Source organism: Manacus vitellinus, unplaced genomic scaffold, assembly GCF_001715985.3.
Source record: "Manacus vitellinus isolate BGI_N305 unplaced genomic scaffold, ASM171598v3 scaffold_17_pilon, whole genome shotgun sequence".
NCBI classification, from domain to species: Eukaryota; Metazoa; Chordata; class Aves; order Passeriformes; family Pipridae; genus Manacus; species Manacus vitellinus.
In genome coordinates, this window is record NW_021939256.1 from 11,440,443 (window position 1) to 11,457,368 (window position 16,926).

At 38.9% G+C, this 16,926-nt stretch overlaps 1 protein-coding gene across 6 annotated transcripts in view; it reads left to right on the plus strand.

Annotated features, from left to right (window-relative positions):
• Window positions 1-12,075, plus strand: part of COBL (cordon-bleu WH2 repeat protein) — a 115,387-nt gene extending 103,312 nt beyond the window's left edge. For all 6 annotated transcript variants that reach the window (XM_018070081.2, XM_018070082.2, XM_018070083.2 and 3 more), the window contains 4 exons: window positions 524-2,547; window positions 3,168-3,287; window positions 5,482-5,733; window positions 10,760-12,075. In XM_018070081.2, coding sequence (XP_017925570.2) covers window positions 524-2,547; window positions 3,168-3,287; window positions 5,482-5,733; window positions 10,760-10,777 — 2,414 coding nt within the window. In that variant the 3' untranslated portion in view covers window positions 10,778-12,075. The remainder of the gene's footprint in view (window positions 1-523; window positions 2,548-3,167; window positions 3,288-5,481; window positions 5,734-10,759) is intronic.
• The last annotated feature ends 4,851 nt before the right edge of the window (window positions 12,076-16,926 follow it).

Below are 16,926 nucleotides of genomic sequence, written 5' to 3' on the forward strand. Positions count from 1 at the left end.
TAAGCTTCTTGCACAATGAGGCTTCTGGAGTCACTGGTAATAAAGGGTGAGAAGAATGAAGAAAAAATAAAAGTACTGTTTCTTTTTTTGCTTGTTCAAGGAAATCCTTCAGCTGGGCTGTTATTACTAACCAGATCTGGGAAACATAATTTGGAGTTGCTTGCTGTTTCTCAGAAATATTTCTCCTTCGGAGTCATGCAGTGAAACTTTTATCACTGAGATAAGTTAGTCAAAGATAAGGTATGAACAATAGATGAAATTCTGCTTTCAGCTGTATTTGTATGTTTCCCACTGGCTGAAGCAGGAGGACTGCAGGAATATTTGGCTGATCATAATCAGCAACCAGACAATAAGAAGGACCCAGGCCTCTCTTTTTTTTGTAATAAAAGCATAAAAATACTCCTGTTACTTTTAGTGTAACTAAAATATCTGGTCTGCTTAAGCTTGTGCTATCTGTTTGTGTGATTTAAAGTCATATTGCTTAAATACTGCCAATATGTAATTTTGTATGTGTATTTCGCAGCGGTGGATGGTATGAGTAACTCTGACTCTGACTACATCAATGAAGCATTGAACCCACATATAAGAAAAGTTGAGGCTGCCCAAGATGTTTCCATTTCTGTTCCAGTAACAGTCATAGACGATGCTCCAGAAGTTAGCACCTCTAACTCAGATGAAAATCAAGAGATGGAGATGAGGGTTCCACAAAATATCTCAATCGACTGTGTTAATACAGGAAACTTGACAAATAAAAACAACAATGCAAGTTCCTTTGATAAGGGACACACAGATGGTGGAGCTATATGCGTATCAAAAGACCTAATACATCAGCAACCATCTGAAAATGAATTCAGTCATTTGCCTGTGGAACAGCGGAGAGATATGTTTGAATCTCTCACATCCTCCTTTGAAAAAAGAAGTGAAAAGAACTTAAGACTGGAACCCCTTCCCAAACATGGTGTGAAGTCTGAGGAATGTAAATCTAAGCTGAGTCCATCTCACTCCAAGACCACAGCTGAAATCAATACAGCAAAAGACAAGCTAAATCCATATAATGAATATAGTAGCAGGGAAAGATCTCTGAAAAAAAGTAAATCAGAATTAGAAATCAAATGGCCACCAGCAAAAAAAGTGGAAGTAGAAGAAGTCCCATCAGCACCTACATGGTGTCATCGTGCCCAGAATTCAGGATCAAACTATGAACCTAAAATGGGTTTGACAACCTTTAAAGTTGTCCCTCCCAGACCTGAAGTAAGACATTTCGATAGAGGAGTTTCACTCTCCACTGGTGCCATTAAGATAGATGAACTAGGCAACCTTATAAGCCCAAACACTGGTGTTAGTAAACACATACCAGGTTCTTCTTCTGATGAAAGTGAGGAAATTCATATTGGGAAAGTGAAGGCATTCTGGAGGTCAAGTTCTATGGAAAAGCAAAGTGATGACTCTGCTGAGCATTTTTCTAAAAAGTCAGCAGTCACCACGAGCTCTAAGCCCTTTACTGTAAAACATGAACACAAACCTGTCTGTCTTGCAGCTCCAAAACTTGTAGCACCACAAACTGTTACTACCCAGGTAGCCGAAAGACAGTCTGAGAATGAAAGGACCAAACTACCTCTTCCAGTTACACAGTCTCAGGTAACACCATTAGCAGCCCCAACCATTAATAAGGACAAGCTGGAACTTCCATTTGTAAAGCCACATAGGAGAACATCCAGTCAGTATGTTGCCTCTGCCATTGCAAGACACATCAATGCAACTACCTTTAAGTCTGACTCTGTGGAATATCATGAGAAAGATGAAAACAAGCAAGGGGCAGGAGAGGTTAAGACTGAAGCAGAAGTTTCACCAAAAAGATGTATTATTGTGGCCAAATATAGCCCTGTGGAAACAGAGTCAGCAGAAACAAGAGAAACACTTTCAAGTGTTTTTACTTGCAGTCAGAAAGCATCCCACAGGTTTACACCTGGTGATAATTCTGGCTTGGAAAATAAAGTAGTTAATATCAGGGCACCAAATCAAGCAACTCCTCTGAGTTTCTATAAAAAGAATGGTGGTGTCCCACTTACTAAATCCTCCTCAAAGGATAACAATGGTGCAGAAGAGGATCGTGGTTTAAACAGCAAACAAAGTATAGCAGAGAAAAAGACACGTCTCATGTTTGACCAGAAATGTGAGACTTTGACCCTTACTAATTCAGCCTCATCTCTTAAGTCTCCTGACCTCCAAGGAGTCCCATCCTCTTTCAGCTCATCTTTGCGAGTCGCTAAATGGCCTCCTGCTAATGGTGTTCAAGTTAATTCGTCTAAAGCGTCACCTGAGTTAAACGGTGCACCAGCAAATGCAGAGTCAGAACAGGAGGAGAAACCTGATGATTCAGATATTAATGCTGTCAGTGAAGTGGATATTAATGTGCAGACCAATATCTTTGGACCAAAGAAGAAGTTCAAACCTGTCATCCAGAAACCAGTTCCAAAAGACACATCACTGCACAGTGCCCTAATGGAAGCAATTCAAACAGGAGGGGGAAAGGAGAAACTCAGAAAGGTAAAGTGGAAACATTTTTTAGCCTGTTCAGACTGCAGAGCCCTGTGTTCACCCTGTCAGACACCAGAGGTTTTATAACTGGTACAGTTGCTGGTGAGCTGGAGAACACAAGGCATTTGAAAAATTTATAATGGCAAAATACAGACCAAGCTGCTGCTTATTCTGCATATCCTGTATATTATGCAACACCACGGCTACTGCACTAGCTAGAAGAGGCAGAGGGTGCATAGACACAGCATAAACGAGAGGTAATTGAGGTTAGTCTAAGAACTGAACCCTCATTTCAGTATGTTATGTAAAAACAGGAACACACAGCGTGGAGAAACCTGTGAATAACTATAATGAAAGAAAACTGCATTTTGTATTACTAGGGCATAATAATTGTTTGCCACTGACTTCATGCTTAGGGGATATGAGACTGCATCTCTAAGTACAGCATTACTATCTACACATATCCTCACTGTTCAGTGTGAGTAAGGGTTTTAAAAGCAGGCCCAAAAAAAGACAGACTGATTAGTCTTCATAGTTTGCATTCTGGTACAAATGCCAAAAAGTGTTTCCAAGCTATCTCTAAGTAAATATCTAATAACAATGTGAGGTTTATTCCTTTCATATTCTAGGTTTCAAACAGTGCACTAAATGGCAATCACGGGAAACCCTCATATGCTGAGCCAGAGAATGCGCGCTCAGCCCTACTAGCAGCAATTAGAGGCCACAGTGGCACCTCAAAGCTGAAAAAGGTAAGAAATCAAGACGGTAAGTGATCCTTAAAGTGCAGTCTGTTCCTACAGGGTGTTTTAAATACACCCAGATATGCCACAGACTAAACATCATGCTGCAAAGGGAGAAGTTGAGGGGGAAACTATATGACAGAAGACCAGATCTGACTTAATCAGAGAGTATCGCAAGTCCAATTCTATCCTCTGCTATAAAACAAACTCTTTCAAATGGTGTGCTTTTAACTTAGAAAGGACATAGAAATCCAAACCAATTACAGGGAGTGTACATAGAAGACATCAAATGTTCCTCATTTTCGCATTTAGGTGGCATAGAATTGTAGAATGGTTTGGGTTGGAAAGGACCTTAAACACCTCCCACTAGATCTAGTTGCTCAATGTGCCATGCAAACTGCCCTTGAACACTGCCAAGGATGGGACATCCACAACTTCTCTGAACAGAGAAGTTGTACTTTAGGAATATGCAGTTAGATTAATATATTTGCATTACCTACCATATACATCCAGTCTCAGTTACCTGAAAACACACTAGACCTTCTTCATGCCGTTTATCTGCTAACATGGTGCATGCAAGCAGCATGCAAGTAATTGATTTTGGTGTTCCATCAACATTCACTACAGCAGGATGATTCCTTCTCTCTGATTTACCTAATCATTAAAGCATCTCTTTTTCCTAATAGCCAAAACCTATACTGTTCTAGCCTTAGTTTTCACTCAGTTGACTAATCCAGCCAAAGATGTGTACTTGGCAAGGAGGTTCCCATTTCCCTCATGCAATGACTCAGTTCATTAGCACATATTCAGATAGCTGGCATTAGATAGAAAATGTCTCTTCCTGTGTTAGGGAATTACTTCATCCCTAAATATCTTACTGCACTTGCTGCAGGTAGGGTACAGCTTACTCTGAGCCTGTGAGCAGGATGTGCTAACCAGCAACAATCTGCACATATACTGAACTGCATTCTGCATTCATTGGGCATAAATGTAAATTTGTATAAAAGAGGGTCTGACAATTAAGTGATAGTGTGTCATCACAGAGACTTTTTGGCAGAGAAGCTTTTGCCATAATTTTAGAGAAAGATGCCTAGAAACGATGCACTTCCTTTTCACTGTGTCACCTGTGCTAGTTAAATGACCATGTTTGTATGTGTACAGGGCACGATGCAGATGTGCTATGATGAAAGGGCTGTCCTTTTTATGTTATCTCAAATGTTCATCTTTTATCTAACATGATGTTATGCTCATATATATATATTGTTTGTGTGCAGTGAGGGAATAGAATACAGGAGCTTTCTGTGGATTATTTGATGGGAGATGAATCCTTTAATTTTTCACCACAAAAGTTCTATGTCTCAATTTCTCTGAGAATTCTAATAGATCGCTTAGAAACCTCCTATGTGGCCTATGATACTGAATTTCCTAGTTATTGCCAAATAATTGTAATTACTAACAATTTATCACGATTATTACTAGTAATGGTGTTAATGGCAAAAGTATCTCTTGAGATAGTTGATGGAAAAGCTGGCTTAGTCTGCAAGATTGTCTTTTTCATGTGCATACACTTGAAGTAGGATGAGTTTCCAAGCTGTTAACTTGTGCAGAGATTTTAGTTTCAGAAATTCCACAGAAATACACTTGGAAGAAGAATCAATTGATTTTGTTCTCAGTGCTTTCACATAGTTCTCTCTGGTCCTTTCTTTTTCTTTTTCAAGTATGGCTGGAAACTTTGGGTTTAATGGCATTTTTTTCAATAAAGCTATGTCTGAGAGCTCAGATCTGGAAGATCATCCCTGTCATCTGAGATTATTTCTGTGCAGCCTAGACTGCAAAAAAGTAATTAGATTCATGGGTGGCTATTTCAGCTTTAATATATCTCCCTGATTCCAAAACCATTGCAGTTGTTTTCAAATTAATACCAAGTCCAACTTTCTCTCTTACCTTACATGCCAAGAAGAGTTGCAGGATGCTGGATCTCACAGTAAATAGATTGAGTTTCTGAGACAGACTCAATGCCAAAATCTCGATGCTAGTAATCAGCCCAGCTGAGTGATGTGAGTGAGTAGTAACAGATGTTTGACCCCATGAGCAAACAAAGGTTTGCATCATTCAAGCGAAATGAAAGTGCATCAACTGTCAAATAATTACAGTTTAGCCATGCTTGATATTAATCACCTTCTTTCAACTGCCTCATGAGCAGATCTCCTCTTCGGCCTCTGAAGAGCTGCAGCGTTTTAGGGACGCAGAACTATCCTTGCAGAAGGCAGAAGACCTTCAGGAAGAGCAGCTTTGTATCCCACCTGCCCCTGCCCAGCCGCCGCCACCACCTCCCATTCAGCCGTCAGCAGCAGCTCCTAAATCCTCTGCCACAGTTACAGGTAACCCATTGGAGGCAAGGCAAGCTCTAATGGAGGCCATTCGCTCTGGTGCTGCAGCAGCAAAGTTAAGAAAGGTAAATGTACTTTTATATTTTACTGTGGATGAAACAACGTATGCTAGCTGTGTTTTCAGAGACATTTTTAAGCTGTTCTAGATGCACATTTCTTTCTTCCAGCAGGAGAAGGTACATGTACTGTTTTCTCTAGCTGAATCAAAGATAGGAATGTATTTGAAACCTTCGGACAGCTAATGAAACACACCTATGCATATATGCAACAATTTGAATAGTTAATACTTTTTATTAAAAGAGACAATCAGGAGCATGTGTATAATTTCAGAAAGTATTTTCATTACCTTTTCATTCCTGTGTATCTGAGATAATGCTGTATGTCCTTTAGACAAGGTGAACTTAAGAAAGATCAGATATGAGACCCTGAAGCAAATTTATAAATAAGTACTCTCTCCTAATTTCAGTAGTGTGTCCTAGACTTTGATTCCCAACACTTACACCTTGGTCGCATGTGCTGAGAGCTGTCAGTAAAACTGGGAGGTCAATTTAATGTCTGCCTGAACTTTATTGAATGGCATGTGTTTCACTTCTGTGATCAGCTGTGAATCAGTCATCTCCCAGATGGCTAAATGCTCAGTTGCCTGTGTGTGATTTTTGGATAAATTCACTAACCTCTTTGATCAAAGTTTTTTCTTCCTAATCTCAAGTTACACTGCATTTTTTGGTGAAGAGAAGCAGATCGATTGGCCTTAGTGGAAGCATCCCAATGTTACACTGCAGTATCCAAGAATGGATTTTGATCCAGGGATTTTAGGGAGTGTACAAAAGTAGATGTAGTTTTCCCAACACATGATTTAGCTGATGCCAGCCATAAATGTGTAAACATTGCATACTTGTCCTCTTTTGGATAATGAAAAAATATGCTCAAATTTTAACATTTGAAAGTAGCCAAAAAAATATGATTTCTCATAAACCAGAAATTCCACAGAATCATACAAATGGCACAAACAAATTAGTGTTTCAGGGAAATTTACATCAGCGTGTTCTGATTACATCAGAAATCTGGATGTGCTGTTATTTTTCATGTGAAAAGTAAGTATGTTAAGCATAAGATTATGAGGAGCATCTGAGTTTACGTGGTTTGTTCAGCTTGGAGAAGGCTAAGGGGCAACCTCATTGCAGTCAATGTCTTCCTCAAGGAGGGCAGCTGAGGGGCAGGTGCTGATAATCCTCTCTGTGGTGACCCGTGATAGGACATGAGGAAATGCAACTGTGTCAGGGGAAGTTCAGGTGACAATAGGAAAAGATTCTTCACTGAGAGAGTGGTTGGTCATCTGAACAGGCTCCCCATGGAAGTGGTCACAGCACCAAATCTGTCAGATCTCAAGGAGCATCTGGATGATGCTCTTAGTCATATGGCTTAGTTTTAGGCAGTCCTGTGAGGAGCAGGGTGCTGGATTCAATGATCTTTATGGGTTCCTTCCAACTTGAGATACTCTATGATTCTAAGAGTACAAATTTTGAAGAAATCAGACCTTTATTTCCCTACTTTACCAACTGACAGAAAAAAAAACAGGATTTGGACATTCAAGGATACATGATGCAATTATTTTTTGACCCTTCCAAATTTCTTGTTCTTCCAATTGCATTGCTCTTGCCCAAGTCTCTGAGGCAATCAGTAGCTCTTCTCATGAAACCGAGTCTTCACCATTTCGTTGTGGATTTATTTCAAAACACTTGGATAACCAGTGCAGGCCATGAAAATACGCCAGATATTCTCACGTATTCTGCTAAATACTGTGCCTGTCTTGTTTCATTTCCAAGACAGAGTAATTTTTTGGAGTTTTGACATTGAAACAACAGAAGAGTATGTGTCATTATGTAGGTCTTTTATGAAAATAAAAGAGAGCAGTGTTTTGTCCAAGACAGAGTATGATTTTCTTACTACTGTGCTGTTCTTTCAGATACTGGATATGGAAACTAGCCTTGTATACACAAAAGTCATCTTGACACTTTGACATCTGAGATCTCATGTCCTTGATAAGATTTTGGTTGCAGCAATTAGACAGCAGAGTAGGTAGTTCAGTTCAGTAATGGCGTCTGTTTCTCTTCCATTGTCTTCTCAAAGCTTTCTGGGACAAGGGCTTCTGACAGCAAGGTCATTTATTTAGGTAATGTTGTGGAGAACTGGGAAGAATCTGTATTCCTTAGTTATGTGTGACTTAGTGCTTATTTATGAAGGAATATTTGCAATGGAAGCAGATCAAACGGGACTGTCAGTGGAACCAAATGTAAAAAGCAACCAATTGCCTAGATAAGGAGCATCCCAACAAACATTTGAGCTCTAGTAATATCTGTGAAAAGCCAACTCCTCCACTCCTCCCCTGATTACACAGCTATTTGCTAGAGTCATGAACTTTAAGGTTAAAAGATCCACTATGCAGGAAGGGAGGAGAGAAGTTGCTGGAGGCTGACCTTGCCTTGCTGAGAGGCAGGGTCTGCACGGCACAGTCTCTAAGTGGGTCAGCCAAAACAAACTGGAGCAGAAATAGGTGCTTGAGGAAAATACTAAGTATAGGTAAGGCAGTACGTGCTTAAGTCTGCTGGCTCTTCTTTAATCCATTTCTTGGAGTACTGTGCCTGCTTTGGCAAATAAATCACCCTTTGTTTTGAAGAAACGACTTCTGTTTTATTGCACACTCTTGCTGTCCACACTCTTGCTGTCCCCAGTTGGGCCTGCTCAGTAAAATGGTTCATCCGCAGTGCAGAGCAGTTTAGAGACCTGCTAGAAAGTGGTTACACTACAGATCCTACCTAAAGGGACCGGAGACACAGGCATGTCACAGTAACAGGATGAACTTATTTACCCAACTGGAAAAGACCTGACAAAGTGCAGGAAGTAACCTTTTTCTTCAGTTTTTGAAATGGTCTGTCAAGGAACCTGACATTGTTCAACACATCCAAAGTATAACAGCAAGTCAGGGAGGTGGCATCAAGCAAAGCCACCAACCGTGATGACTGCCCCCGTGCCTTTGGTGGTTAATTGTCTTGAGAAATGAACGTATCTCACTGGCAAGGAGCCTGCTTCCCAGCCATGCAGTCTGCCTCATGTGCAAAGGAGAATCAGTTGATCTAGGAAATAAACAGCTGATTTGAGACCAGATTTTGGCTAATTCTGGTGGGCAAAACTCAGGTCATAGAACTGTACCATTTGTAGCTTCTGATGTTAAAAGTGAAGTAGTGTTTTCCTTCAGTTGTGTCAAACAGAATCATATAGTGAAGATCTATATGTCCAGTTTTTAACTTTCTATTTCCCATCTCAGAAAATGCAAAATAACCTAGCTAGATTTCTGAAGTTCTGTATATCAATGCATGTGTATTTTTGGTTTTGCGTAACTTGCCTTGGGATTTACTATGATTATCTGTGGAAAAAAACATAACTACACATGCAAATAACCTGTTAGATGTCTAGCTGTAGGTATAGTTGCAGCACAAGTCCATGCAGGATTAAAAATCTTACCAAAGAAGAGAAGCTATAAAAGTTCCTTTAGATTATATGCCGTCCATTCATTTTAGGTAGAGTTGTACCCAGAGATTTGGTAGAAATACTACAGGAGAATGTGCCTGCAAATGGTGGGGAAGGCAAGTTATATCTCTGAAGAACAGGCTCACGGTAAAATGGTTGCTATAGACCACTTCTTAATGGTATGTGCAAGGGAGATTCTGCAGATTCCATATATCTTCCAACAAAGAGTTGCACCAAAGCAGCCCTTTCTGTTTGCTCACTGAGATTTTAAAAATTATTTTGGCTCCATCACAGTATCCACAAGCATTCGTGCCAGTGTTTGGCATAGGCATTAGGTCATGTGAACCCTTGATACGTGCAGTGTATCATTCTGTTGGCAATCAAAGGAGCCAGGTAAGATAATTACTGCACCATTACAATGAGTCCATGGTGTACACTGGGATAATTTGGAGCTGGTTGTCAACAATTAACACATTGATCTGAATTATGGCACGTTGAGTGTCTTCTAGGAAGCATGACCTAGTTCTATACCTTTATGTCAAGCAGTGGACTGTTCTCACATAAGCAGAGATATATAATTGTGAATGAACAAATACTGTTTTGTACCATCAGTATCTGTGGGTGCAATGACAGGATTACAGAATCAAAGCCACAGTTAATGTTGGCTTTGGTAGGCTGGAAATGGGGCAGGAGCCCCCACGTTAAGGTTGGCCAAACTTGATATACAGGTAGTCAAATGAGCCTATGAAGCGATTCTAGTTCCCATCCACAATGAGAGGCAGGCATTTGCATGCTGTTTGAATTGAAAGATGAAACTTGAAAATAATTTGAACTCTTCACCTTGCTAATAATTTATATCATGACCTATTTTTTTCCTCAAGAATAAAGTTTCTGCCATGGATACTAAGGACAAAATGGTAAATTTAGGCATGATCAAATACATGATTCCTGTTTAGTTTTTGCGCTGACCTCAATGTATATCTCTATGATAGAATCAAAGCTCAGTAACTTTGAATTTGGAAGAGCACCTTAGCATATGAATTTAAAATTAAGCATATGCTTAGATGACCTGAGGACTGGGAAGGAAGATAAGCATTTGTTTAAGTATTTTCCTGAATCAAAGCCATTGGGAGTTTCCTTCATTTAATCAGGAAGCAAAGTACTCGTCAATTGATTTTTATGGCCAGTGACAGCTAGCTGACACAGAATAGATTTTGACTGTCAGATGTTGCACACTTATAGCCTGGGTTTCTGTTCATTCCACAATGAAGGACTTTCAGAGAAAAATACATCACCTGTGTTCCAGAAATTGTGTAATTACAACCTAAATAGCTGCAACATACGTAAGTATATATGCGTTGTGGGGTTTTTAGGGAAGGATAGCACCTTTCATTAAACCAACTGATACAGCTAGAAAACAACAGATAAGATTTAAGTAGTCCCAAGAAGCAGATGAAGAGACCAAGCTTGAAAGCAGCCTCACAGGAGAATGTTTGGTTAACAATGTCAGCAGTTGGAGGTTTAAAAATATCTTGAATGATCTTGTGCTTTTCTTTGTTATAGGTCCCTCTGCTTGTTTAAATCATATGAAAAGAACAGATAATTGGAAAATCTAGCCCCGTATGCATCCATAATCATCATTCAAGCTCTGAAGTGGCAAAAAACATCAAGAAGTTTATTATATTCTCGTCTACAAGCCAAAATAAGCTGTAGTTAATTTTCTGTGTGTTCCTGCATAATGGTTCTAAGGGGGAAATATGTTGCTCTGCTGTAAAGCTTCTGTGCCAAGGAATTGTGTTTTGCCTCTGAATATTTAAAGTTGCCAATAAACCATTCTTGTTGGCAGGTTAATAAGAATATAAACACTGTGCAGTCCTGTGTTAATACTTAATTGTATTTATGGGCAAAATTAAAAACTTTACTAGCTATCTGAAAAGTAATATTCATTTTAAGTTGTTAAAAATATTTCAAACTATTTCAAACTATTTACTTGCTTCTTATTTGATTTCAAAAAGGACTGTAAATGGTTGGAGTGAAAATCAGAATAAAGGTCTATAAAAAACAATCACAAGAAAAAAGTTATGGTACCTAAGTTGTCATATGCTGGAGTCACTGGTTTTTAAAATTAAATTAACTTTGTATCTCTGGTGGAGCTCTGAGAAAGCAGGCAATTAATAATGAATGTGAGACAGTGTCTATTGCAAAGTTACTTATGGGATATGACGTATAGAATGCTAATATGCAGAGATATGCTGAACCCTAGTAACGTTCGTGGCACTTCAGAAATATTGAGCCACCTTAAAGGATCTCTATTTGCAACAGACTGTGAAGGTTTTAAATAAGATTCAGAGTCCTGCTTAGAGGTCCAAGATGTAGAATTCATTCCTGCGCTGCAAAACGAAGTGAAGCTGGTTTATATCAGTAACCAGGACTTTTGTGGACTCTTGTTCAGGTCGTGCATAAGTTGGCCCTTTATTTCTAATTTGTATTGCTGTTGTATGTTGTCTCACAAGTATTTATAGCAGCATCTTTTTCAAATGTTAACTACTTTGGTAGTTGTTGTACATATTTTGAAAATATTTCGTTGAATTGATTAACTTAAAAAGGACGAATGAAAACGCTTTTTCACATTTCCTATATTGTAATGACACTGAAGAAGAGGAAGTTTGTACATTTACATTTTTATAATCATAGACTAGAGTGCTGGCAGATTCTTTTTTTTTTTTGAGCTGGAATTTAAAATGTATAGTTATGGACTGTTGAAAGCACAAGAATATTTAGCCATCTGCAGTTAATGTGACTATATATTATATATTATTATATATTGTAAAATATTGATATCTGTTAGTGCCACGAATAAAAACAAAATCAAAACCTGACATGGCTTGAAATGGTCTTTTTGCCAAATATTTTCCATTTACAGAAAGAAATTAGAGCTAGAGATGGACTTAAGCAAACCAGTATGCTGTGCTTGATATCTCAAGTCTAATATAAAATGTCTCAAGCCAGGAAAGAGCTCACAACTAACAACCTAGTAATGCAGTAGAAATCACCAACTAGAATCAACATGTCACTTAGTATACATTTCAGTAATGATGCAGTACTGATAATGCTCCATTTCCTCATTAGGAAAGCTAATATATTCAGAATTAAGGTGCTCTGTCTCACTGTAGGATAAATAAGATAACCTCTGTTGATTGTGATTAGCCTTCTTTTGCCTTAAAAGTCTTCTCAGTATGCTGAAGATCAGAAATACTAGCATTGAAAATGTTATCACAGAAAAGGATTTAGTCACTCGTAAGTTTGAATGCTGCAGATAGTCCCACTAGCAGGAAATAGAGCTTCCTTTGTTAGGTGTTGCAAGACAAAATTCAGTGCAGATCTCCTTCTTGTTCTTAGTGTTGCCTGAAGGCCCTGGGTGTGTAGCCTCTCCTTACTAGCACCCTTTTAGTGTAATACCCTATATGAGTACTTACTTTTCAATGTAAGGGATTCAAAACTAGATTGTTAGGTGATAATATCCTCTGGGCTTCACAATGCAAAGGTTCTGGTTCTGGATGCTGGCACTGCATAGAACTAAAGTTTCTAAGTGTTATTCCTGGGTAAACTTCGGAGTATTTAATTCCCATGGATAAAACACTATAAAAACAAGATAAGATGTCATCTTCACTGTGACAGCAAAAAAAAATTACAAAAAATCCTGATGGCTCAGTCACACCTCAAACTAGAAATTGAGGGGGAGTTCAGCTGTCTACAGTAGGAAGTCTAGGCTGGCTGTTCATTCCCTTCTCATATTGATGGGAGTTGTGCCTGCTTTTACGTTATCATCTAGGTGCTGTTGAATTCTTGGTAACAACTCAGTTTAACCCCAAGTGAGTATAGCTCTTATTATAAACTCATTTATAATGAAGCCTAGTTACAGGTATGACTCTTCCATATAGTAACTTTCTATTAAAGCTTTTAGTAGTAATAACGTTTAACTCATCCTAAGTTAGAAGGAAAGCCCTGAAATATCTCTGTTAAAGACATTGTGTCTTAAGCACCAAGTATTTTCATCTATATGGCTGCTCTTACTGCCCCACACTGTTTGCTAGTGCAGACACAGCCTGTGTCTAGGGGTACACGTGCTGCCGAGGTTAGTCCCTGACATATCCCTAACGGCACCTGTAGCTGCACAGTCTGCAGGCTGCTTTTGTTTCTGAAGGACTGAAAGGACAGCGAGCCCCCCTTTTCCTTAGTGTATCTCTCAGCCTAGATTGTCCCCACATGCTCTCACCTCAGTTCAACCAGAGGAAAGAGTCTGATGCATGCCTGATTCATCCAACCCTTTATATTATCTTTTTTAGTAAGAGACTAAAATGAGGTGAAAAAATGGTATCACCAGGGAAACTGAATGGAGAATTTGGATTTCGTATCTTTATTTCTTCTACAGATATAAATCAGTGTTCAGAGCATAGAGAAGTCCAGTCTAATGTCTCAAAATAAAAATTCGTATGTCTCCTCTCCTTTTTTTTTACTTGTTTTTATTTACATTTTTTTAAAACTTGAGTTTGGAGTATTACTCAACCATTAAGCCAGCATTAAATCTCTCTGATTAGATTAAATTTTAATTTTAAATAATATTGGTTGTCTGCGTGAGCTATTTGACTTACAGGCCTTCATTATAGATTCTTTTTTCTTGTAGAAACAGACTTCTAATGTTAGTCATGCAAAGTATTGGACCTGAAGACCTTGACATGCACATTAGTCTAGAGTTTAAGACATGGCAGAGTCCAACTTCCCAGACTCATACAAGTGATTTGCACAATTTGTGCTACAGCCAAAATAATTAGCACTTCGTCAGTACTAAAAGGAAGAGAACAAGAGATGCATTTATGAAACAATGGAAAATGCCACCCTGGGATAGCTTTCCCTCTAACCTCTTCAGAAAAGAAAGAAGCAGTTTTGTTGTTGGGTGCTGCTTAGCATTAAGCACAAGGTTTATTTTGAATCCAAAGATCTGCACAAATCTTGATTTGAATCAGTTTGTCTGAATGAAATGTTTATAAATTGGTTCTTTGTTGGTGCAGTATGAAAAATAGTTGGCTTCTGCAACCGTTAATTAACAACTTTTACATATTTAGAGTATTTATTTGTGTGTATTGTTTCTCTACTCATCTCTAATCCTCTGCTGAGTTACATATGCATTGTGCTTTGCTTCTGAGACTTCTGTTAACATTTATTAGACTATTCCCATTCTTACTCCATTTGTTGCTGCTGACCACACACAATAAAATATGCCATGTCCCTGCTATAACTTTAGCTGCCATAATGATTGCATTCCCCTGCTTGCAGAAAATGACCTTTGCAATGATGATTGAGTTCCTTTTTTAAACATAAAATGAAACAAAGAAATTCTTGATTTTTCAGTAATGTTCACCTGGATTTGGTGCATCACTATTTGCATCTGCTTTTCTTTTTTGTTGCTGAGTAGGGTAGGGAGTTTGATTCATTGCTGATGTCTTCATGTGGCTGGAGAAAGTTTCTATGTGTGGAACTACCCATTCCCAGGGTGGTTCATCAAAGTATGCTAAGATGGGTGAACCTTTCTAAGAGCAAAAAAAAAAAGTACTTTTTTTTTTTGTTACTAAATATTTATTAAGTATTCGTTAAATAAATATAATTTGCTTAAGTACTAACAGGTTACATGATGCTGTACCAGATATAAAAGTCCCTCTCTCCTGTATTTGTCTACCAACTTGAGGATTTTATTTGTTCTTTTTTAAACAGTTTTCTGATTTATTGCAATATTGAAGAGTTCAAAAAGAGATAGAAAATAGACCTACTTAACAGGAATATTATGTTTTTCACACTTAAGGATTTTAGGAACAAGCTCGCTTCCGTAGTCTGTTCCCTCCCATCACTCATTCCATATGTACAGGAGCACGCACAAACAGAGTCTCCTTCATCGTTTCAGAAGGTCGGGAATCATTTAAAAAGCATCTCTACCATGGGATCCTTTTCCATTTTTAACAGTAGCTTTTTTTGTCCTGTAAAATAGGAACTTTCAGAAAGTCAGGGACTAAGTTTTGATGCAGTCACAACAGCTATACACAGTCACTTTTGGAAGCAATGTCAAATCCAGTTCCAGATAATGCTATCTTCAGCTAATTTCCTTTTTTTTTTTTTCTTTACTTTTTTGTCTGTGGACTGATAAAAACACATACATGTTATGTCTCTTTTCTGAGGTCATTATTGTGCTTGAAGCCCTAAAAGGTTTTCCCCTGAACAAAGCATAGTGGTGTTGCAGTTGAACACCAGACTGAAAGAAGACATTATTCATAAACAAACACCATTGTGCAGTTTGCAAGTCAGGAGTTAAAAAAGGAAACCTTATTGAAAGAACAAGACTGTGGAACATCATTGTCTTCTACATCGGAACCTGTGTTTACTGCAATAGAAACAAAGCAAGCACAGTGCAAAGAGGCATGGGTTTCCTTTGTCTTGTTTCATGTGTTCAACAGAGGGGTTTCTGTCAGAAACTCTGGCATTTGCCCCTTGTAGTGCTTGGCACGGGTGAGTGGGTCACAACTTGAGGGTTCTGATTTGGGCGGCAAGGGCATCACTGATGGGTTGTGTCACTGGTTTGGGTTTGTTTTTTTTTTTCCTTGTGATAAGCCAAAATGTGGTTTGATTTATCCAGTACTCAAGATGGCAAACCAAGTGCTTCTGCTGAAGCAATGAGCAAAGGCTCCACAGGTGGACAGCAGTTGAGGTGGAGAGTGATTCATGATCCATTGTTTGCCAACTACAGTACCCAGATCCCAGCAGCCAGTAGCCCGTGTAATTTCTCTTCTTAAACCAGAGGCAATGATAATGCCAAAGGGAGAGGAAGTGGACGCATCTGCTTTCTGACAGAACCTAAGAATAAGCAACCCAAAGAGCTGCAACGCTCCCTGCCACAGCAACATATAACAGTGCAAACAACGTACAGGAGGGGCCTCAGTAAGCAGTAGGTCACCAAAACTACTGTTAGATCTGAATTTTGGAAGTTATCAGTGAGATACTGAGGCTGAACATAACAGGATGATATATCTACCTGGTGAGTTAGTTAACATGTTCAAGACAAGACTCAGCTATCCCCACTGTAGAGCCTTTGCTGATAAAACCCAGCCCCCAGTCCTTCAGTCAGCCCAGGTGGTGGCTGTACCTGGCACATTCCCTAAGCAGCCAGAACCAAACAGAGTAGTGTTTTGGCTGACTGCATGATGCATATCCCCTCATTCATTAGCCTCCCAGCTAATGTTCCAGACTTCCCAACTTATGGAAGGAACTCTCAGAGGCAATTTGCAGACAGCCAGTGCTGCAGAACTGCAAAGAGTTATATTTTTATGTGTTGATGAATAATTTAGCAACAATTCCGTGTTATGTAAAATTACTGCATTACTGCTACTGGGGCCAGCATTTGTACATAGTGTGCTTCTAAGCCCAGTTATACAAGTTAAAGCTTGCTGGTTTTATCCTATGCATCTGTCATTAGAGAGAATTTTTCCAGGTTCAAACTGGGAATCAGAGCAGATCTTTCATTCCAGGAGAGGGCAGTTCCACATCCTCATTCTCCTTTATAGTCCTGATAATCCTAACTATTTCCAAATAGTCAGTTTTGCACTACATTGTGTATTAGTGCTGGTTTTCTCCACAGAGGAGGATGCTGTGTAATATTTTTCCATATAAACGCCATGGAAATCTTC